The sequence below is a fragment of the Microcaecilia unicolor genome, chromosome 4 (assembly GCF_901765095.1).
Source record: "Microcaecilia unicolor chromosome 4, aMicUni1.1, whole genome shotgun sequence".
Classification (NCBI taxonomy): domain Eukaryota; kingdom Metazoa; phylum Chordata; class Amphibia; order Gymnophiona; family Siphonopidae; genus Microcaecilia; species Microcaecilia unicolor.
The window spans coordinates 152920674-152944847 of NC_044034.1; the positions used below are offsets into that span (position 1 = coordinate 152920674).

Genomic DNA, 24174 nt, shown 5'->3' on the forward strand with positions numbered 1-24174 from the left:
ATCCAAAAAAGAATATATCGTGCTTTGTTACAATTACTGTCTTCTGTGCTCATCTTGCTTCAGGAGTACAGTGTGCTTCCTTGTTAAATAATATGGTTGGTGAGTGGTTTCACAGTAATAACTGTTAAATGATCACTTAAATATCACTTAAATTCATACCTATTTGGGCTACTGAATTAATCTAAGTTGGTGATTCCCAAACCTGCCCTGGAAGAACCAGGCAGTCAGGTTTTCAGGATTCAGGATATCCCCAATGACTAGGCATGAGAGATTTGTATACCAAGGAGGCAATCTAATGCATAGTCACTGGGGATATCCTGAAAGCCTGAGTGGCTTTGGGAACCCCTGGTGTAACCAGAAAGAAAGCTGTATAACTTCCCAATGTGGGAGTAAACCACCAATTAAAACCTACTCATGGTCCTAGGAACGTCTTGTAAAAGGCATGACCCATACGGATAAACCGTATTGTAGTATGTGGAAAGCAAGTCTTCAGTAAGGATCTGCTATAAGCTACACATGGGAATGGAAACAAATCTATGCAGCAGAAAAAGCATCTGAAAAGAAAAACTTATAGTTTGGTAAAATATATAATGTGGGGCCAGAGTTTTGCTGTTGAATATCTTGCTCTTATACATCTCTATTAACTGACATAAGGTATTGGTGATAAACCTTGAAGGGAAGGTATTTGTCATTGATGGGCGGCTGGCAAATAATTCACAGGGCTTCTCAGGAAAGTTTCCAAACTAAGTTAATTTTATATGTATTTGGACAGGACCAGATGTGCTTGATGGTGGCTGATATGCTGGAGTTTGTGCCTGTAAACAAGGACATGCGACAAACTGCTGGAACTGGGCACAAATTACGGCTGGCATTCTCACCCTCCCTGGGGCTTTACCTTGGAGTATATATGCATGCACCTAGAAGAGGACAGGTACAATGTTTCTGTAGCCATTGCTAGTGGTCATCATCTGTTTATACAGCATGCAAAGACCAAATATACATTTGGTAGATAAATCCCCTGTTGCTGTTAATATTTTTGCCTTTTCTGTCTGTATCCTGTTAGTCTTATGGGCATATATACATGTAGGCAACTTTGCACCGTCCCATTGTATTCCACTTCTGGAAGTAATTCTCTATTTCAATTTTTTTTTCTTGATGTCTTTTGTTCCTATTTCTGCAGTTCTGTGTCTTCCAGTTGGTGAGCCCAGAGAATAACAGATACAGTCTTGACCATATTTCATCATTATTCACAAATCAGGTACGTAGCTTAATTTTTCATTACACAAGCTTCCCAGTATTCCAGAACCTGTGGGATAGTTGACCAGCTTGACCAGGTTCAAACCCTCAGAACCAGAGGCTGAAAAGTGTGTCTATCCACCTGCTAGAGATAGAAAATACTGAGGAGCTGGACTGGAGGCCAAGAGAGATGTCTCTGCTCAATTTTCAGTTCAGTTCTCTATCTTCACCTGTTGGTTAATGGACACAACTATCCCACAGGTTCTGGAATAGTGGGAAGTACTAATGGAAGAAACTTATCAGGTAAGACTTAATTTCTCCTTTTAAAGCTGGAAATAAGATCCCCCTTTAAGAATAGACTAAGAGAAATAGAAAAGAGTTAGAACTGCTGAGTATAACAGTACAGCACATAGGAACATTACATGTGTCCTTCAAGTAAGCAAGTAAATCTTTTGACCTATTAAGTTGATCTTGTGTAGATTTTGCGTTTTAATTGAGCTTTCTGAGCAAAATTCTTTTCCCTCCCCTAGGAAACGCTTGTTGATTTCACTTTGACGTCTACTGACATTTGGGCGCTCTGGCAAGATGAGGAGAGCCAAACCATTGTGAAACACATCAATTTTGAGCAGTGAGTAGCTTTTGTGTCCATTTACAACTAAGATGGCAAATTTTTGTTGAGCTTGGGTTGATAGTTTTCTATTTGGCATTCTATTATACCTTTATTTGCAGTAAGTGGAACAACTGAAGAATGCCTTTAAGATTTTGAAACACCAGCATTTTTTATACAGTGTGGTTCACTGTAAATGGGTAAACATGAATCAATTGTCTACTGTTTCAAAAAAATTTTCACTCGGTGTATAAGCAGTTAATGTAGTTGGTTTTAAAAAAGGTTTGGACAAGTTCCTGGAGGAAAAGTCCATAGATTCTTATTAAGATAGACCTGGAGAAAGCTTATCCTTGAGATTAAGTATTGTGTGGGGTCTGATTACGATTCACATGTTAGACAATCACTCCACACAACTTACCCCAACTGACTACTGCTGGAGCACTCACGTCCCTGGATTTCTTACACTAATAATACAAATAATACTTACTACTCAGAAGTGAAATAAAAGTTTATTCTGGAGACAAAATAGTGGCTCAAGCAGAGGCTTATTGCAAGTCTGACATACGGAAAAGAAATGATTAGAGAGGCCCTTTTTCTTCAGGCCAGTTCACTGCCTTGGGAACAAAGAAGCCCCCAAAACCCTAGTCTGTCACTCATATTTATAGAATAATCCAGAAATGAATTACCATCCGCACATCCCACTAACCAGTCATCTGATCACACTTGCTTATGTCGCCCAACTACTAGAAACTTCTCTCCCACCATACCTTTTTCACAAATTCCATGCCCCCCCCCCCCCCCCCAATGGTACTAGCAGTTTTTGTATCCCATATCCAAACTGTAACTAAGTTATTTTTGTTGTACCATCTGACCTTGTGGTGGGCTAGCAGACTTTTTCCAAATGCCCCTTTTCGCTATCTAAATATAATATGATTTCAAACTGTATAAAACACAGGAAATCTGACCCAAAGATTAATATAAAATCTAAATTTCCATTAAGGTTATCCTAATTACATTGGACCACTCTATATACATGTACTTATCTACTAAAAGCTTGTAACAAAGTTCACAATCAAATTCTTAAGCTGTCTTGTACAGTATCTTGCCCTAGACATAACCTTAATATTGGTCAGAAAAAACAGTTCTCCATTCTCATGACGCCCCCTTCCCTCCCCTTGATCTTCTATAATAGTCTCCACCCCCACACATGTCTATCTCAATAAAGGGTCCACTTCCCCTTCTCCCATCTCTTGCCCAACAAATCACGCTAAATGCGTAAACAGGTTTTTGGGTCCAGACTAGTCAGGAGGAGTGTGGATCACATGGCTGTCCTTGCACAGTTTCACAAGGTCACCCTGCAGCCTGTTCTAGTTAGCAAGAATTGAAAACAGCACACAGAATTCTTACAGGTAACCCTTGTTTCCTTATTCAGAGGGGTGCTCTGAAAATACAAACAGGGGTCTGAGCCACCTCCCCCAGTTCCCTACAGTATCTTGGAATTTAGCCACTTTGGGGACTCTTTCAGGTACTTGTGATCTGGACTGGCCACTGTTAGAAACAGGATACTGGGTTAGATGGAGCTAGTAGCCTAATGGTTAGTGCAGTGGCCTGAAAAAGCATGGCCTAAGTCCTAATAACGTGACAAAGAGAGGGAACCAAGTACAGGAAAAGACCAAGCAAAAAAAATAGCACAAAGGGCCTTTAAAAACAAAAGGGAACACAGTTCTTTCATTAAAAAATCCTTTAATAGTGAACTTTGATTGAAGAAAGACCCGACACAGGCCGTGTTTCGGTGCTACCGCACCTGCGTCAGGGGTCTCCGAATGAAATATAGTGCAAAGTTCACACACAGCAGCAGTGTAAGTCCTAATAACAAAATATTCAGACACAAAACAAGGTTGGGAAACTTAGTTTTATGATGCAAAATAAGTTATTACTTAATTTTCAAAATTCTGTTCCAATTATGCAGCATATGTGCACATATTCAAAGTTTGAATATCTGCATTATTGGCATAAAGGTTTCTAATGTGCTGCAGAATCTACCGCGATCTGCTTCAGGAAGCTAGAGATGTTGTACTGTTAACTTGTACTAACATATCTTTGGGCTATTTGTGTGACGTACAGGCAAAATATATTTGAGTTTACTGATGCAATATAGCTTTCTTGTACATCCAGTGTCCATTGGAAACAAATGCAGGCTAAAGAGCTTGAGGTGTTGAATTGTCCTCACATACTATATCCAGCTCAGGGAAGAACACATCATTGGCTTTATATTCGCTCTTTACTGCACAGCATTGAGTATAAATTGAAGCATGTACAGAATGTATGACAAAAGCTTTGTTTTTTTTTCTGACCAGACCAGCTCAGAACATATAGGTTATGCCTATTGACCAGCAAATGGAGACAGACCAGTGAGCTGCATATCCAGACTATTTATTTTTTATTTTATTTGTTACATTTGTATCCCACATTTTCCCACCTATTTGCAGGCTCAATATGGCTTACATACTACCGTAGAGGCGATCGCCAATATCGGTTTGAACAAATACAAAGTGAGGTTGTGGTAAAGTTAGTTCTTATGTGAGTCTTAAGGAGGGAGAGTTAAGTTATGTCCAGTATGAGCTTTGATTTTGTTGTGCTGCTGGGTTAAGGCATTTACATTGGATCGTCAGGGTATGCCTCTTTGAACAAAGTAGTTTTTAGTAGTTTCCGGAAGTTCAGGTGGTCATATATTGTTCTCACGGCGTTTGGTATTGCGTTGCTTATATAGGAGAACCTGGATGCATAGGTTGATTTGTATTTGAGACCTTTGCAGTTTGGGTGATGGAGATTTAGGCACTGTACAGCTGCAGCCTATCTGTGTCCTCTGTCTCCAGCAGATGGGGATGGCACGTTCTGTACAGCTTTGGGCTAGGCTGGTGATGTAGCACCTGGGCCCAGTTGGAGAACTGGTTGCCTGGTTGAGCTGAGACAGATGAAGAGGATACAGGCATCTACACCTTGGAGATATCTGGAGGTGACCAAATGGTCATTTCAGAGGTTGATTTTCGTCCCCTCATTAAAAAAGAAATATATATATATGATTTTCAGTTTCTTCTCTATATGTCTAATAAGCCCAGAGGAGTTTCCTAGTGATTAGAGCACCGGGCTGACAACTAGGAAAGCCCATTTCAAATCCTGCTGTTTGTGATCTCGGGCAAACCACTTAACCCTCCATTGCTTCAAGTACAAATTTAGATCATAAGCCCTCTAGGGACAGGGAAATATTTAGTATACCGAAATGTAACTCACCTTGAGAAGCTACTAAAAAAGGTATGAGCTAAATCCAAATGCATGTGATACATACATACACCCTCACCCCCTTCCTGGCTGGTATTTTAAACTGGTTGAGAGCTGATTCTCCTCAGGGAGTCTTTGAAAGCTCATGTTCTTTTTGTTCTCCAGTCTTGCTTTTCTGGCAGAACAGTGGGAAAAGCTGCAAATGTCTTCAGTCACATTCTGGTGAGTTTAAGCCCATCTGAGCGGTATTGCTTTTCCAGCCCTTGTCAAATATTCACATCGAAAACGGCACGGCTATGTTCTTCCTTTGTTTTGTTTTTTTTCTCCATCTTATGGGTTGTGGTGCAACAGGGGTGTAGTTTCTGAACTTTTTATCTTGAGGCTGGAATGGAGGCTCCATTGGAAACTGTTAAACAGCATTTGCGCTGTTGTGCTAGAAAAAAAGCAGTGCCCGTGGGAGCTCTGTATCCTGATTCTCAGTGCTAAAGGCCAGAGCACTCTAGAGGGGGGGGGAGGGGGTTTATACTTTCCTTTTCTGCTCCCTCAGTGGAGGGGAGGGGGGGGAGACGAGCCTTGTGGTTCCTCAAAGAAAAAGGTTGGGGTAGGAGGGGGGGTATTTCCTGCAGTCAGAAACCTGAGTTATCATGAGAGCACTGGATGCTTTTCTGTTGGTAGTTCAAAGGGAAGGCAGTTTGAATATTCGCTGACAGATCCACAGTGTTAGCCTATGTAATCAAGGGAGCACAAAGGCTCGAGGTTTAGCCAGGAAGACTGCTATGTTGTTTCTTTGGCTGAACAACTTCGAGCATTTTTGGTCGCTCACATAGCAGGAGCTGAAAATGTACTGATGGATCTTTTAAGCAGATGCATGGTGGGCCTAGGAGAGTGGGAGTTGTTCAAAACTAACTTTGCCATGTTTGCTGGGGGGGGAGGGCAGGTCCTGGCGATTAACCTTATAGTATCCATTTAGAAACCAAAGTACCTTGGTTCTTCAGTTGGAAGAGTGCCAAGGTCAGCAAGTCTAGATGCCCTGCTTTATAAGTGTTCTCAAGCAAGCCTGCAGTATATTTTCCCTCCTTGGCCACTGTTGGGCTGTCTGTTACAGAAGATAGTATCTCATCCCCACCTGGTGGTCTTAATAGCTCCAAATTGGCCAAGGTGTCCTTGGCATGTGGATCTAGTTCAGCTGCAGATAGCAGATCACCTCAGTCTTCTCTTGCAAGGAGACTATGAAAAAATGAGACTGGTGAAAAAAAAACCTTAGAGGAGTGGCTGCGAGGGTCAAAATTTTACATCAGGCGTGGCTGCTGTTCAAAAACACCATCCTGGAAGCCCAGGCCAAATATATTCCGCGTATTAAATGTTGGATTATTTGTAGTAAATAATTAGCAGATTTTAGTACACACAGCTTCAGCTTTAGAAATGTTAATTTCTTTCTTCATCTCTCTCTCATTCACCCCTGAATAATTCACTGCTGAGTCAGTTTAAAGTTGAAGTAACAAAACATCTGTTTACTCACAGTTTGTAGTTAGATTATAATCAGACAGGCTTATATATACATATTACTATACATTTGTATTATCAGCTCCTTCCATGTGCTTAGATGGTAATGGATGCTCACACCACCATAGATCCTCTCAGGTTAGGAGAGATCATGAGCTCCATGTGCTCCATGTGCTGTGTCTGCTGCATCTAACCCCCACAGGAAGTTGCATAGCTGTGTGACCTCTCTAAGTAATTCACATCAGAGGTCACAGAGTAATCACAGAGAAATAATAGGTGACAGGCAATGCATGTAAAATACAATTACATTCCAACAAACCCCTTCTCATGCATAACTGTCATGCAATTATTTATTCATACAAAGTCCAAGCTTTATACGCAGATTCACAAAATGTTCTCTGGGTAACGGTTTGGTCATGATGTCAGCTGTCATCTCACTGGTGTGACAATAGTGTAGACTGATGACCCCTTCTTTTGCCAACTCTCGCACGTTGTGGTATTTCGTTGCGATGTGCTTGGTACGTGACTGAACCTTGTCATTCTGTGACAGTCGGATGCAGCTCTGATTATCTTCCATTATCTGGATTGGTCTCTGTTCAGCTATTCCGAAATCCAGCAAAAGTTTTTCAATCCACATCAGTTCTCTGCACGCTTCCGATACAGCCACATATTCAGCTTCTGTAGAAGACAAACTCACAATACTTTGTTTATGACTGGCCCATGAAATGTGTACATTTCCATACATAAACACATATCCACTTGTGGATTTATAGTCAGAATGATCCCCTGCCCAATCTGAATCACAGTAACATATTAGTTTTGGATTACTATTGGCTGAAATCTTTAATTTACAATCAATGGTACCCTTTAAATACCTTACCATCCTTTTAACTGCAGTCCAATCTGATTTGGTAGGTGAGCTGACCCTTCTGCTCAAAATTCCTACTGCATTTGCTATATCAGCCCTGTATGTGGTAGCTAGATATAAAAGCTTACCTATGGCTGATCTATATTGGATGTTATCTGGTAAAGGTTCTCTTACTGTTTCATCCTTCAGAAAATCAGTGATCATGGGAGTGCTTACAACTTGGGCATCTTGCATACCTAAACTTTCAATAAGCTCATTTATTTTCTGCTTCTGGCTTAGAAGATAAGAACCATCATTTTGTTTCTCAATTTCTATACCAAGATAGTATGACACATTACCCAGTTCTTTTATCTCAACATTGTGGTTTAAACACTTTACAATGTCCTTGTACTCTTGCTCACTTTTGCTTGCAATGAGCAGATCATCAACAAAAGCTAAAATGTATGCATATTGTCCATTTGTGCACCTAGTGTACAAGCATTTATCTGCTTCACCTTGCTTAAATCCTAAATTTGTCAATATTTCATGCAATTTTTCATTCCAACATTTTGCACTTTGCTTTAATCCATAAAGACCTTTGTTTAATTTACACACTAGCTGTCTTTGTTTTGTATTTATGAAACCTGTTGGCTGTTCCATGTACAAGTCTTCAGTTATATCTCCGTGAAGAAATGCTGTTTTCACATCAATGTGGTTGACTTGCATGCCTTTTGAGACTGCAATGCTCAGAAGTGTTCTTATTGTCGTGTGTTTCACTACAGGTGCAAACACTTCATCAAAATCTTCTCCATATTTTTGAAGATATCCCTTTGCGACTAATCTGGCTTTATACCTTTCCACTTTTCCTTGTGCATTCCTTTTTAACTTGAATACCCATTTGCATCCTATAGCTTTCTTGCCAGGAGGTAATTTTGTAAGAATCCAAGTATTATTTTTATCCAATGCATCAATTTCTTCTTGTGCAGCTTTATGCCATTCAGCAGCTTCTTCTGCTGGCATTTTCTCAATCTCATCCCATGTTAAGGGCTCTTGAGCTTCTGCTGACTTTGTTAGGTAAGACAGTCTTGGGGGTGGAACACCTTTGTTTTCCCTGGATGAGCGTCTGACAACAGGTTGGTCTGACCTTTCTGCATCCTCTATATCTGAGAGTTCTTCTCCAATTGATTCCCCTTCTCCAACTGTACTGTCTTCTTCAATGATCCTTTCTGTGTCTGTTTCCTCTGCCTGTTCCTCGTTAGATACAGGTGAGTTGCTTTCAGACATCTGCCTTGGTATGGCATTTATATACACTGGCATGTCTATTATGGTTCTAGTTTCATATTCTGGATGATAAGGCTCATCTGGGATAATCCAGCCTTTATCAACCCTTTTGTTTTCATCAAAATATGTAACATGTCTTATGCCAACAATGCCAGTTTTCAGATTTAAAATTCTATATCCTTTATGTCCTGGAGCATAGCCAACTAAAATGCCCCTTTCTGTTGTGGAATCCAGCTTATGCCTTCTTTGCTTTGGTACATGAGCATATGCTGTACTTCCAAATGTTCTTATGTGTGACAGGTTTGGCTTCCTACCATGCCATGTCTCATGTGGTGTGCGCTCAGCGCCTTTAGTTGGCATTCTGTTTTGTAGGTACACTGCTGTGAGAATGGCTTCCCCCCATAGTCTTTTAGGGAGATTGCTATCTGACAGCATACATCTGGTCATTTCCACAAGTGACCTAAATTTTCTCTCTGCAACAGAATTTTGCTCTGGTGTATAAGCTACTGTTGTGATATGCTGAATGCCTTCTTGTTCTAGAAATGTGCGCATGCTTTGTGAAGTGAACTCACCACCATTGTCTGTCTGAAGAACCTTTGGTTTTCTTTCAAATTTATTGCTCACCATGGCTACGTATTTCTTCAGCATGTCTGTGACTTGACTTTTTTCTTTCAGCAAATAGGCCACACAATATCTAGAGAAATCATCCAAGAATATTAGCACAAATCTGTTATTTCCCAATGATGGGATATTAAACGGTCCACATAAGTCACTGTGTATTAAGTCCAGCACTTTATTACTCCTATTTCCTGTGTATGCAGGAAATGAGGGTCTCACACCTTTTTGAGTAACACAGTCTATGCATTTCTCCATTTTACCAGTATCTGCACTTATCTGAATGCCGGTGGCCAGTTGCTTACTGTAAAGATCCTGGATCACCTTAAAATCACGATGTCCCAGGCGGCGGTGCCAGATTTCCAGACTACATTTTCCATCATTCTTCCTTACTTGCGCCATATGTGAGGATTCACCTGAAATGTTCAGCTTATAAACATCATTATGCATAAAAGCTTCAGCATACACTTCATCATTTTTAGAGATTGTGCACTTACTGTTTTCAAAATGAATCACAAATCCCTTCTTATCTAATGTAGATACACTAAGCATATTGCAAACTGCTTGGGGAATATACAAGACATCACTTACAGGAATTTCTTTAACTTCATTAGACACTTTGCATTTTAAGAATCCAATACCTTTTGCTTGGATCTTAGCAGTCCCTGCGTTTGCAGTTTTAAGAATACCTTCCTCTGGACACATTTCCTGAAAGAAATTCTTACAATTGGTTAAATGGCATGTGCTCCCTGAATCCAAAATCCAAGTACTTTCATTTGAATTATTATTTACCATAGTCAAAGATTTTTCTGCCATTAGAAAGCCCTTGTGTTTATCTTTGTCCTTCATACATTTCCTGGTTTGAAAATTCTTTAGTTCCATTGGCTTAGGTGAGCTAGAGGGAGTGTTTTGTGTTTCCTTACACCATTTAGATACATGTCCCTCCTTTCCACATGAGTAGCAAATCAGCTTGCCCTTGGGTGGAGTTTTCCCATAGCTCCGCCTTCCTCTGTTCTTTGCCAAGAAATTTGTTTCATTTCTCTCTGACTTGCTTTGAGAACACATCTCCTCAGAATCATTTATTATGCATTCCTGCCTTAGTTTTGATGTTGCCTGTTCAAAAGATTGCCCTTCAATGGCCTCATTTACAGACCTAAAAACATCAAACTTCTTTGATAGTGAGGTAAAAAGAAATGCTCTTTTCAATGCATCACACATGGGAATTCCAGAAAGTTCTAGCTTTTGAAATGAAGACATAAGATGCATAATGTGATCATTACATTTACTTTTATCCCTTAATTTGGTTTCATTCAACTCTGCCAGCCAAATTGGTTGCTGCTTTGCATATGTAGTTGCATACATAGTTCTCAGTTTATATAAAATGTCCTTTGGTGTATCTTTTCCCTCCACTAATATGGCTTGTTTCTCTGAGAGAGCTTCCAAAAGCATGCACTTCACATAATAGTTTGCACTGTCCCATTCAGCCATATTTTCAGCTGTTCTGTCTTGGTCTAAGCATATATCTAATCTTTTTGCTCGAAGGAGACATATGAATCTTAGTTCCCACTGCTGATAATTAAACTCAGTTAATTTAGGCACCTTGAGAGAATAGAACAATGGTGAATTTCTTCCCTCAGCCATTTTCTTAGCCTTCTGTCTGCTGTGTGGGGGGAGAGAGAGACAGACTGAATCTTTCCTTTAAAACTTAAGAGAAAAATGTGGCCTTTTTTTCTGCCTGGTAATATTTCTCTTCTTTTTCAATTCCTGGACCCTGGGCCCATAACCCTTTTGTTGGATTATTTGTAGTAAATAATTAGCAGATTTTAGTACACACAGCTTCAGCTTTAGAAATGTTAATTTCTTTCTTCATCTCTCTCTCATTCACCCCTGAATAATTCACTGCTGAGTCAGTTTAAAGTTGAAGTAACAAAACATCTGTTTACTCACAGTTTGTAGTTAGATTATAATCAGACAGGCTTATATATACATATTACTATACATTTGTATTATCAGCTCCTTCCATGTGCTTAGATGGTAATGGATGCTCACACCACCATAGATCCTCTCAGGTTAGGAGAGATCATGAGCTCCATGTGCTCCATGTGCTGTGTCTGCTGCATCTAACCCCCACAGGAAGTTGCATAGCTGTGTGACCTCTCTAAGTAATTCACATCAGAGGTCACAGAGTAATCACAGAGAAATAATAGGTGACAGGCAATGCATGTAAAATACAATTACATTCCAACATTAAAAAGGAGGACAGAAGACCAAATGACAGCCGGCATGGTTAAAAAGTGAGGTGAAGGAAGCTATTAGAGCTAAAAGAAAATCCTTCAGAAAATGGAAGAAGGAACTGACTGAAAATAAGAAACAGCATAAGGATTGTCAAGTCAAATGCAAAGCGCTGATAAGGAAGGCTAAGAGGGACTTCGAAAAAAATATTGCGTTGGAGGCCAAAACACATAGTAAAAAATTTTTTAAGTTTATTAAAAGCAGGAATCTGGCAAAAGAATCGGTTGGACCACTAGATGACTGAGGAGTAAAAGGGGCGATCAGTGAAGACAAAGCCAAAGCGGAGAGATTAAATGAATTCTTTGCTTTGGTCTTCACCGAGGAAGATTTGGGTGGGATACCGGTGCCAGAAATGGTATTCGAAGCTGACAAGTCAGAGAAACTTAATGAATTTTCTGTAAACCTGGAGGATGTAATGGGGCAGTTCTTCAAACTGAAGAGTAGCAAATCTCCTGGACCGGATGGTATTCATCCCAGAGTACTGACAGAACTGAAAAATGAACTTGCTGAGTTATTGTTAGTAAGATATAATTTATCCTTAAAAACGAGCGTGTTACCAGAAGATTGGAGGGTGGCCAGTGTAACGCTGATTTTAAAAAAAAGGTTCCAGAGGAGATCTGGGAAATTATAGACCGGTGAGTCTGACGTTGGTGCCGGGCAAAATGGTGGAGACTATTATAAAGAACAAAATTACAGAGCATATTCAAAAGCATGGATTAATGAGACAAAGTCAACATGGATTTAGTTAAGGGAAATCTTGCCTCACCAATCTACTACATTTCTTTGAAGGGGTGAACAAACGTGGATAAAGGTGAGTCGGTTGATATTGTGTCTCTGGATTTTCAGAAGGCGTTAGGTAAATTCATAGCAGTACATTTGTCAATCTGTAAACAATCATTACATCACTGGTCTCTACATCTAAGCAATGCTAAGAGTTCTTAGACCAGGAAAAGAAGCAATAATACAGATACACATACAATCATCACTGGTCCTTACATCATCCAGGCTAACATCAGCTGGGGGGGGGGCCCGTTACAGCGAAAGCCAGGAGCTTTTTAGACCAGGAACAGATCCTCTGCACAGTGCGTCCACTCACAGATGAGCCCCCCATTTTATTAGGCTTAGAGCTCATGTTCAGAGCTGAGGAAAGTTACAGAATGCTTCTAAGGAAAATTACAGAATGCTTCTCTGTTTAGGTAAACAAGCCATACTGTGGGAATGTGGTCACATGCTCCCCAACTCCAGGTGGCCAGGGTGGAGCCGGGAAGCAAGCGCCATACTCCTCTTCACATACCAAATTAATTAGAGCTGTGTCTTATCTTCTGCATTCCAACTTATTCTCACACAAAGTTAAACAATCATTTTTAAACAGAATTACTTCTAATCAACAATACAGACCCTGAGTGCACTAGTCAGTCAAGACAGATGAAAAAGAACCTTTAAAATTCACTTCCATTACAACAAAGTACCTCATGAAAGACTCCAGAGGAAATTGGAGAGTCATTGAATAGGAGGTAGTGTTCTATTGTGGATTAAAAACTGATTAAAAGATAGAAAACAGAGAGTAAGGTTAAATAGTCAGTATTCTCAGTGGAGAAGGGTAGTTAGTGGGGTTCCCCAGGGGTCTGTGCTGGAACTGCTGCTTTTTAACATATTTATAAATGACTTATAGATGGGAGTAACTAGTGAAGTAATTAAATTTGCAGTTGACACAAAGAGGCGTATTTTCAAAACACTTAGCCTTACAAAGTTCCATAGGTTACTATGGAACTTTGTAAGGCTAAGTGCTTTGAAAATTAGCTCTTATATAGTTATTCAAAGTTGTTAAATCGCAGGAGGATTGTGAAAAATTACTAGAGGGCCTTACGAGACTGGGAGACTGGGTGTCTAAATGGCAGATGACGTTTAATGTGAGCAAGTTCAAAGTGATGCATGTGGGAAAGAGGAACCCGAATTATAGCTACGTCATGCAAGGTTCCACGTTAGGAGTCGCAGACCAAGAAAGGAATCTAGGTGTCGTCATTGATGATACGTTGAAACCTTCTGCTCAGTGTGCTGCTGCGGCTAAGAAAGCAAATAGAATGTTAGCTATTGTTAGGAAAGGAATGGAAAACAAAAATTAGAATATTATAATGCCTTTGTATTGTACCATGGTGCGACCGCACCTCGAATATTGTGTTCAATTCTGGTCGCCGTATCTCAAAAAAGATATTGTGGAATTAGAAAAGGTGCAGAGAAGGGCGACGAAAATGATAAAGAGGATGGGACGACTTACTTGTAAGGAAAGACTAAAGTGGCTAGGGCTCTTCAGTTTGGAGAAAAGGCGACTGAGAGGAGATATGATAGAGGTCTATAAAATAATGAGTGGAGTGGAACGGGTAGATGTGAAGCGTCTGTTTACACATTCCAAAACTACTAGGACTAGGGGGCATGCGATGAAGCTGCAATGTAGTAAATTTAAAACGAATCAGAGAAAAATTTTCTTCACTCAACGTGTAATTAAACTCTGGAATTCGTTGCCAGAGATTGTAGTAACGGCGGTTAGCTTAGCGGAGTTTAAAAAAAGGTTTGGATGGCTTCCTAAAGAAAAAGTCCATAGACCATTATTAAATGGACTTGGGGAAAATCCACTATTTCTGGGATAAGCAGTATAAAATGTTTTGTGGATTGGCCTCTGTTGGAAACAGGATGCTGGACTTGATTTTGGTCTTTCCAAGTATGGCAATACTTACGTATTTATGACCAATAGTCATGGACAAATCCCTTTCATCTTAAGGTTTGGCGATGGAGAGGCTGTATTTTGAGGTGCAAGGCTTTTTAGATGCCATCATTGTGACTCTTGGCGGGCCAGGAAGTATTCTACCTCTTTGTCCTTTGCTAGTGTTTGGAGGACCTTTAAATGTGGTTCTCTAAAAGAGGGTTGATTCCTTTTTATATTTCAGTGGCCCAATTGACTGTTTTGCAGGTTGGTTTGAAGAAAGGTTTTACTTTTATTCGTCCTTAAAGCGAAGTAGCAGTGTTAGGTTGTTACTGAGCACATTTAGAGGGAGTATTGATAAGTTCACACCTGGATGTGTGCATCCACTGGTTCATCCTATAGTTCTATCTTGTAATCTAAATTTTAGTTCTGCAAGTGTTGTCAGCTTCTCAGTTTGAGCCACTTAATAAAGCGACATTAAAGGATCTTATGTTAAAATTATTGTTTTTGGTAGTAAAAACTTCAACAAGAAGGATTTCAGAACTACAAACTTAATCCTATGGGATTCTTGCCTGCTTTTCACAAAAGCAGGAATTTCTGATTTATATGGTTCTCTTATTGCTCCCCAAGGTAGTTCTGATTTTTCCGTTTAAATCAGGTAGTTTGCCGTCCTTCTGGAAGGAAGATTGAGGAGGGCGAGTGCAAGGTTCTCAGGGTTTTAGATGTATGTAGAGTGTTCTTACATTATCTAGAGCAGGAGTTCTCAACCTAGTCCTTGGGACATACCCATCCAATCAGACTTTCAAGATGCCTACAGTGAATATTCATGAGATAAATGTGCATGCACTACCACCATTCTATGCAAATCTATCTTGTACAAATATTCATTCTGGATGCCCTGAAAACCTGACTGGTTAGGTGTGTCCTGAGGATTGGCTTGAGAACCCCTGATCTAGATGCTTCTAACAAATTTTGCAGATTTGACCATTTGTTTTGAGTTAGCCACAAAGTCAATCATTGCTAGTTGGCTAAAGGAAACAATTGCTTCAGCCTATATTAGAGAGCCTGAGGACTCATTCAGCTAGGAGAATGGCTACTTTTTGTACCGAGTCTCAGTCTATTTCACCAGCAATAAAGGCCACTACCTGCTCATCTTTGCATTCTTTTACCAAGTTTTACAGGTTAGATGTTTGAGCCAGAGAGACAGCTGCTTTCAGAGCTGAACATTTTGCTGTGTTACATACCATATGTTCTGGACTGGTCTGGTTAGGACAAAACGGAAGATAAAATTTGGTTTTACCTGCTAATTTTCCTTACTTGAATCCATTTAAACCAGTCCAGGGACACTGCCTTTTTACTAGTGGAAGAAATTCTTTACAGGTTCTGTCCTTTCCCTGTTCTGAAGCTATTGGGATACCCTTCAGATCTTTGTTTTATATTATCTTTTTCCCAGAGTGTTGCTTTTTTTTTTTTCTCGTTCTTTACAAGTTCTCTCTGCTGGTTTACTTGTTTTTTATATTATCTTTTTCCCAGGGTGGTGCTCTTTTTCTTTACAAGTTCTCTCTGCTGGTTTAGTTGTTTAGGTTGATCATTTTTTATTTTGCTGGTCCATGTTAGCTTTGATACAGGAACACTAATGGTCTTCAGCTGTACAGTGCCTTTTATAGCCTATAGTTCGTAGCTCATTGGTCTCTATCTTATGGCTGATGGTTATAACAATACATTCTGGACTGGTCTAGTTGGACTGAAGGAAAGAAAATTTGCAGGTAAGACTAAAATTTTCCTTTAAAGCCACATGGGAATGTGTTGCTATAAATGTATTTATTTATTTTTAAGTAATTTAGCTGGCCAGTGGAACCCAGTGTTTGTACAGCCGCTACCAGAAGAAGTGAGCATTAATGATAACCAGGATCCCAGGGTAAGTAGATAGCGATTCCAGTTGACTGTTGCTTAAACATAGAGGTAGCTGAAATCTGAATGCCACCTAGTATTTAAAATGTGTACCATGTTATACACTGCCATGTAAGAGACTAGAGTCTTCTGCTTTTCAAGCTGTTATAAATAAGGAGCATTCCTGGCTCCTAGCAGGCAGGGTATTATAGCTATCACACCATAACAGGGATTTCATATGGGATTTAGGGAGCCCATGCAATACTTAGCAGTGAGCCACAGATAGTAACTCTCTTGGGAATCTGGTGTGATTCCCAAGAGAGTTACTAGCTGTGGCTCACTGCTAAGTATTGTCTCTGCAATGCTTTGGAGTATGAGGAATCCCTGGGAACTCTATAAAAATAAAATCTTTTGATATATGGCCTTAGTTTGGGCCTATTCCAGTCGTTAGAGCCCGAAACAGGGGAGAATATGCTGGGCCAAAAACAGCGTTGTATGTAGAATATAAAGCAAATTGCTTATTGTCCTCACCAGACCTGTCCAGAGCCTGTGAGTTTTGCCCATCTACCAGCAGATGGCAGCAAGAGCTTCTCTATTTTGATACGTAGGAGATCTCTCCCAGCCCAGGTGACATCTTGGGGTCCCTGGGGACAGGTTTGCCCTTCCTTCTAGAATTTATTTTATTTTATTGCTTTACAATGCATTCTTATTAAAGTGCTCTCAAGGGGCTCAGGATCTTGCTGCTTCCTGCTCTACCTCTGCTGTTGTTCAGGCCTGGTCCTTAGTGAAGAGGACACATTTAGATGCTTTGGATGATTGGGAGTCCTGATCTTTACGCTTGGCTCAATCTGGGTCTGTGGCTTCTGGGACCATGTCCTTGAGTAAGCCACTACAGGAAGGAGATCTTTCAGTAGGAGAGGGAGATGATCCTACTGTGGTACATCTGTACAGAAGAAAAGAGCACCCTTCAATCATTGCCAAAACTCCCTAGCCCAAGTGACCCCCTTGATGTGGGATCCTATCCTGGAGGATATTGGGAAGCCCTCAAAGGCTTGTGCTTTACACCAGACCATTCAGATACTTATTTTCTTTGAGTGGGATTCTCCTGAGGGTTGGGTTACGTTTTGGCTGAGCCATGTAGAAACTCCTACCCTCCATTGCCAGAAGATAAGCAGAAAATTAAACGACCTATAATGGATGCCTTGGTAGCAGATATTACCAAGACCACCACTAATCCTGTGGGATGTGGTTCAGCTTTAAAGAAAGTGTAAGGTGGATGTTTGGAAGTTGTTCTTAAGCATTTGAAGTTTCCACCTTAGGGCTGCCGGCTACATCTCTGTATCCACAGCATGTCTGTATAACATTCGGCTGGGTTAAGGAATGCTTCCAGTGGATGATGGGGATTAGCCATTGCAAGTGGCTCATTTAGAGGCAGGTTGAGCAAATATTGCAGACTCTCTATAACTTCAGACTTCTATCAGAAGCAGGGTTCTGTCCATTTCTGCCAAATAACCTGTTACAGTTGCACAGTTGGTCAGCAGATACAGCTTCCAAATTCATCTCGGTAGTCTGCCTTTTAGGGTCAAGTTGCTTTTCAGGGAAGACTTGGAAAAGTTGGCTAAGGATTTGGGCAAAAAGAAAAACTTTGTCTAGGCAGGTTTCCAGAGGCTTTGTTTTCATGATGCAAAGCAGTATAAGCCAGGTCGATCTGACTCTTTCATCTGCATGTTTTCAGACATATTAGTCTTCTTTTACAGAGACAAGAAATAGAATCCTGCAGATCAAAAACCTTGGTTAACTATTATTCTACACACTGAGGTACTACAGGTTTATTAGGCAGCCATTTGTAGAGATCTTTTGAATGGACCTGGATTTTTCCTGACCATTGGATTCTGTGTGTACTTCACCACAGCTACAAACTAGGGTTTTCCTGCCCTCTTAAATATTTATTACGTTCCCATGTTGTGTTCCTGCAAAAGTGGCAGCCATTCATTTGACTTTTCAAAACTTTTTGCTTCTGGGGGCTGTTGTTCCAATCCCAGAAGCCAAAAGGGACACTGGAAGATATTCCATTTATCTTACAGTGCAAAGACAGAAGGGATGTTTTGTACTGCCTGGGACCTCAAGAACGTGAATGGAGTGTTGCAGGTATGATTTCAAAATGGAAGACTATGTTCGGTGATCACATGTATTCAATCAGGGGAGTTCTTAACATCATTGGACCTTGAGGAGGCATATCTTCATATTCCAATTTGACCTCTGAATCAGAGATTCTTGAGTTTTGCATTACTGCCAAAAAAAAAAAAAAAAATTTCCAGTTTTGTGTAATGCCTTTTGGATTAGCAACAGCCCCTGGAACTTTCTCCAAAGTGCAATGGTGGTAGTAGCAGTATTTCTCCACAGAGAAACATCAGGGTTCACTTCTACTTGGACAATTGGCTCTTCTGAGCTTGTACACTCCAAGAGAGTGAGCAGGTAATGGCCAAGGTTCTTTGCTTCAGTCTCTAGGCTGGGTGGTAAACCTCTCCAAGAGCATACTGATTCCTTCAGTCCATGGAATATTTGAGAGCAAGGTTAGACACCAAGGAGAGGGGAGTTTTCCTACCAAATAAGAGAATGTTAAAGCTTCAGTCTTTAAGATTTGAGGATTACTGGGTTAGCAGACTCCATGAGCCTGGGACTACATGAAGGACTTAGGATCCATGGCAGCAACAATAGACAGTTCCATTGGCTCAAGCTCACATGCAAGCATTGCAAAAGTCCCTACTGAGTTGTTGGGCTTCAAACTCTGAGTTACAAATTCAGACCTCCCTGAACAAGACTAGCAAGAGGAAATAGAGTGTGGGTCTGTCACAATGGAGTCATCTCATTTTTTGTTGGATGGGAATCAGTAGTGCATATTGCAGGGGTTCAAAATATCCAAAGCAGATTTTCTAAGCTGTCAGCAGTAGCCTTCAATCACATAAAGGCTCTGTAACACAACAGCATTTTTTAATCCTCTAAAATTGCCTTTATTAACTCTTGAAATGCATTTCTCTAGTTTGGCCAGCATGTGGTGCATGTTTATGTTAAAGCTGTTATAGAAAAGTGCATGCCCTCTTTTAGTTTCACTTAAAGAAGTGAATCTACAGTACTGTCGGCAGTATACTTTTAAAATGTATCTTGGCTCTGATTGGCCTGGAGTTTGAAATTACCCAGCAGTTGTTGCTGGCTGTTGCTTCAGTCTTAGCCCAGGAGAAAAGAGAGACAGATCTCTTTGCTAAGGCTCTGAACAGGTACCTGATCTTCCCAGGTACTGTGTATACAGTATGCAGATGTTTAGTTAATGTTATATTCGATCCATATTTCGGTTACTTGTTGTTTGCTCTTTGCACTATTTTGTTCCACTGTTTGATTTTTAAGACAATAATCAATATTTAGTTTCTCTGTATCTGAACTGATAAAGAATCCTGGTGGTTTGTGTGTTGAGTCTGTGGGTGCTTTCTAGGAACTCTGGGACCACTAGGAGTGTGACCCCCAGTAACCTAGAAATCACTGGGAATATTTGAGAGCGGGAGGCTCGCCCAGAGGTAGTTGTGACCCAGTCAGTTGGAGGAGGGTGCTAGTGTAGAGCACAAGTGACAGGTGCAGGCAGACCTGAGCTGTGCTGGGGATAGACACTCTAAGTGGCTGAGGGGTAACCCCAGGTGGGTGGTTAGGCATTTCGTTACAAGCTCGCTAGGAGATGACACTCATGTATCACAAGGATTAATACTAAGGCTCTGTTTCTTCAGTTGGAGGAAGGAACAAGGGTCCGTAACGGTATATCCTGATGTGGTTTGTTTCCTGACAGAAGTAAATGAGCTAAAACTCCCATTGTGATCCATGAGGAATCTAAATCTGGTTCTCAGTATGTTGGAGTCTTCTCCTTTTGAATGTATTATTGATGCTTTAAAATGGTTTTCTTTCTAGCCATGTCATCTGTGTGTAGAGCCTGAGTTGCAGGCATTTTGATCAGAACGGTTCCATTGTTTCTATCAAAAGTCTTTCATATAAATTAGATTCTGTCTTTCTCCTGCTCTTTCATAAAGAGGACTGTGGACAGGAGTTTGCTGAACATCCAACAAGTACAATGTTGCTTATAAGATACTAGGAAGTAACTAAGATTTTCGGGGATCAGATAGGTTGGTTTGTCCTTTTTTTGGAGGGAGTAGGAAAGCTCTTGCTGCCTCTAAAGCTACTATTCCACATTTTTCTCAAGGATATGATTTCTTTGGCTTATATTCTCAAAGGTTTGAGAGATCATTCCTCTAGGAGAATTGTCATGCAGTGCCACTGCACGAGCTTCTGAATTTGCAAAGCAGCAACTTGGTCCTCACTCCATACTTTTGCTAAACAGTACAGGCTGGATGTGTCTACAAGTGTGGAAGCTATGTTTAGGGTAGAGGTGGCAGAATCGCTCCTATTTTAATGATTTCTTTGCTGCATTCCACAGTGTCGGGACTGGACTGGTGAGGACAATAAGAAGGAAACTTTAGGTCTGTCTTGCTAATTTTCCCTTCCTTGAGTTCCACCAGACCAGTCCAGATTCCCTTCGTATTCTGCTGACACTGAATTTGGCAGTTCACTGTTTTCTTGCTGTTTCAAGTTAATTATTTTTCTGTAAGCACTATTATTTTTTTATCTTTGGATCTGAATCCATAACTTCCAGAAAAAAAAAAGAGAAAAGAGGATTAGCGTTCAGAGAGTTGCACAGCTAGCGTGCTAGGTTTAATTTCTTGGTCATATGAAATACTGAAGACTTAACGCTGCATGGTGCCCTTCTAAAGGGACTTTTCTTTCTTGTCTCCATCTACTAATAGGATGGGCATAATATCCTACAGATTCTGGACTGGTCGAGTGGGAATTAATGATGACCTGATAGTGTATATCTTTTGTACCAAATTGTTCATTTTAGTTATCTGTTTAGTTACACCTCCTCCTTGGTGTCAAACCTTGCTCTCAAACACCCTTAAAATATCCGCTAAGGCAGAGGTTTCAGCTTCCAGTCTGAGAGTTTTCAGTCTGTCCATACTGAATATTCATCAGCTGTATTTTTTATACATATGATCTAGAAACAAGGCTAATATGTATAGAACTGTCTGTGGTCCTTGAATGAGATCTGAGAACACCTGCCCTGATGCCTTTCTTGTGCTATATATGAGGGTTTCTTTTACATATTTTGATGAATACTTCCAGAGTTAGAGGTTGCATTCACTTTCTGTCTAATTCCATTCCAACTTTACCTCCAGTCTGGAGATAATTGGCTACTGTCTTCCTAAGATGGCATAAGTGAGTTGGGACACGGAGCCTCCATAGACAAAGCCAAACCACATATAAATGGAGATGCTAACTTAAAACTATAGCGTTTTATATCTTTATGCTATTCTAATAGAGTACCATTCATATTATTGATTTCTTATGATATGAATGGTTCTCTATTAGAATAGTACAAAGATGTAAAATGCGACCAGGAGCTATGAGGTTTAATTTATTTAATTAGTGAGTTTGAGGTGCATTAAGACCTGGCTTCAGCCTGGCCATAAAGGCTAGGAATTGCACAGTTGAAATGAAAATAGTCTCCTGGCTTAGCCAGTCTTCTGATACTTTACACATAAGTTGTGAAAGCGCATATGTTGGAGGGCTATTCCTGTCTTCCCTGGCTTGTTTGTGACCTGGACTTTTGTTTCCCTTGGCAGATCCACTGCATTCTTGCTGACCTCTTAAGCTAGGCCTCTTAAGGTGTCCCTATGAGGAAGTGTATTTAAGGGGGACTAGCAGTTTCCTATATACTCCCAACACACTTCCAAAGATCTTGAGAGCAGTGGCGTAGCCAGACAGCCAGTTTTGTGTGGGCCTGAGCCCAAAGTGGGTGGGCACAAAATTTTCTCTGCTCTACCCTACCTCCACCTCAAAATATAAATAATTTAGCTAATGAGGATCCTCAAGCTCTGTCAGCTGAAGACTCTCTGAAGGTGGCAAGAACTCTCTTTTACCAAGCTTGGCAGGCAGCAGCAGTGACCCTAAGCCACTGATGCCAGCACCCCACACATGTTTAGCTGTCGACGGCTGAAGGATGCTGTTGCCAGAGCTTGGTAGAAGGGAGTTCTGGCTGCCTTTGGAGGAGGTCCTTAGCTGGGGATGTCTGGGAATCCTCACCAGCTATACAGCAAGGGTTAGGACTGGTGTTAGACCTGCTTGGGCCCAGGTCAGAAAATAAAGGAGGGCTCCCCTCCCCGATTCTCTCTTCTCTTTGCCTCTCCTCCAATTTCCCACCTGCCATTACTATCACACCAACAGACCCTCACCAAATATAGAACAAGGGATCACAAATTAGAAATAAAAATATTTAGACAAAAATTGAAAGGGAACCCCAAGAAGTTAAACATAGCATTACTACAATACTGGAAACATAAAACAGAAATGCATTTCCTTTTCTACAGAACACAGTACAAAGGCGTTTGCTATGCACATTTCCAAAAGCTAACATATTCCGTTTAAAACATTCAAAATAAATTGCTTTGATTCTACCTTTGTTGTCCGGACATTTCATTTTTCCCATCTTGCTGGTTCCAATTTCTGTTTTCCTCTCTGTTGTCTGCTAATTCTTCTTCAAGCAGCTGCAGTCCTTTGTCTTTTCTCCTCTCTCCTGTCTGTTCCCTCACTATTCCTGCCTCTGACATATTGATCATTCCTTTTTAGCTGTTTTCTGCCTCGCTCTCTCTCCTTCTTTGTCTCCTTTTTACTTTTCAACTACCTATCAAATTTCCATCTTCTTTCACCCACTAGCTCTCCCATCCTCCATCTTACTCCTCCCCATCCCTACTTTCTCTTTCATCTTTAATCTACTCCCCATTACCATATTTCTACCTTTTGTAATCACTATCATTCGTTTCCTTGCCACCCCCTCCTCCTCCCCCTCTTGGCCTCTCCCACGGGGTTCCACCATTCCCATCGTCTTCCTCCTTCCACCCTTCTAACCGGCATCTGATCCCCTCCCCAACCCACCCTGGTAGCCTTATATTTTCCTGCCCCTTCTCTCTTCATTCCTGTCCTCTCCCCCATGGCCCAGCATTTTCTCTCTTTTCCCCCTCACCAACTACTGTGTACCTCTCCCTCCCTCTCATCCACCCCCATGTCCATCTCCCCCTCTCCTCCCTCTCTCTCATCCACTCCCATGTCCATCTCCCCCTCTCATTCCCACTGTCTACCATTTCTCTCAACCTCTCCTTTGTGTTCTGGGTCCAACATCTCTCTCCCCTTCCCATGCAGCATCTCTACCTTCCTCCCCTCTACCATCATGTCCAACATTTCTCCCTTCCCTCCACCCTTATGCCCACCATTTTCCCTCCTCTCCACCCCTATGTTCAACATTCCTCCCCCTCTCACCACCTATCCCCTCTCTATGCAGCATGTCTCCCTCCCCTCCACCTCATATGCAGCCAAGACTTCTCCCTTCCTCACCCCTCCACCCCTTTGCTGCATCTCCCCCACCCATCGTGCCTCATCTTTCCATCATCCCTCCCCCCTGTGCAGCATTTTTCCTTCCATCTTCTCTCACCCCTGTGCAGCATCTGTCCCCCCGTCTTCCCTCCCCTGTGCAACATCTTTTCCACATTATCCCTTCCCCCGTGCAGCATCTTCCACCCCATCTTCCCTCACCCCTGTGTAGGATCTTTCGTCCCCTTCCCTTCTCTTCTCCCGGTTGCTGGCAGTGCAAGCGATTTCCACACACCTCACCACCTATTGCTCAACGACCTTCTTGCAGCCACTAAGCGCTAACCCAGAAGCCTCTCCTCTGCTGCATCTTGACTGGGTAGAAACCGGAAGTTGTAGCAGAGGAGAGGCTTCTGGGTTAGCGCTTAGTAGCTGCAAGGAGATTGTTGAGCGGCAGGCAGCGTGTGGGAA

At 41.2% G+C, this 24174-nt stretch overlaps 1 protein-coding gene across 1 annotated transcript in view; it reads left to right on the forward strand.

Moving 5' to 3' along the window:
- NUP160 (nucleoporin 160) overlaps window positions 1–24174 on the forward strand; it is a 121787-nt gene that overhangs the window by 18976 nt on the left and 78637 nt on the right. The window contains exons 7-10 of the mRNA XM_030200755.1: window positions 773–931; window positions 1181–1258; window positions 1767–1864; window positions 16195–16276. Of these exons, the coding sequence (XP_030056615.1) occupies window positions 773–931; window positions 1181–1258; window positions 1767–1864; window positions 16195–16276 (417 nt within the window). The remainder of the gene's footprint in view (window positions 1–772; window positions 932–1180; window positions 1259–1766; window positions 1865–16194; window positions 16277–24174) is intronic.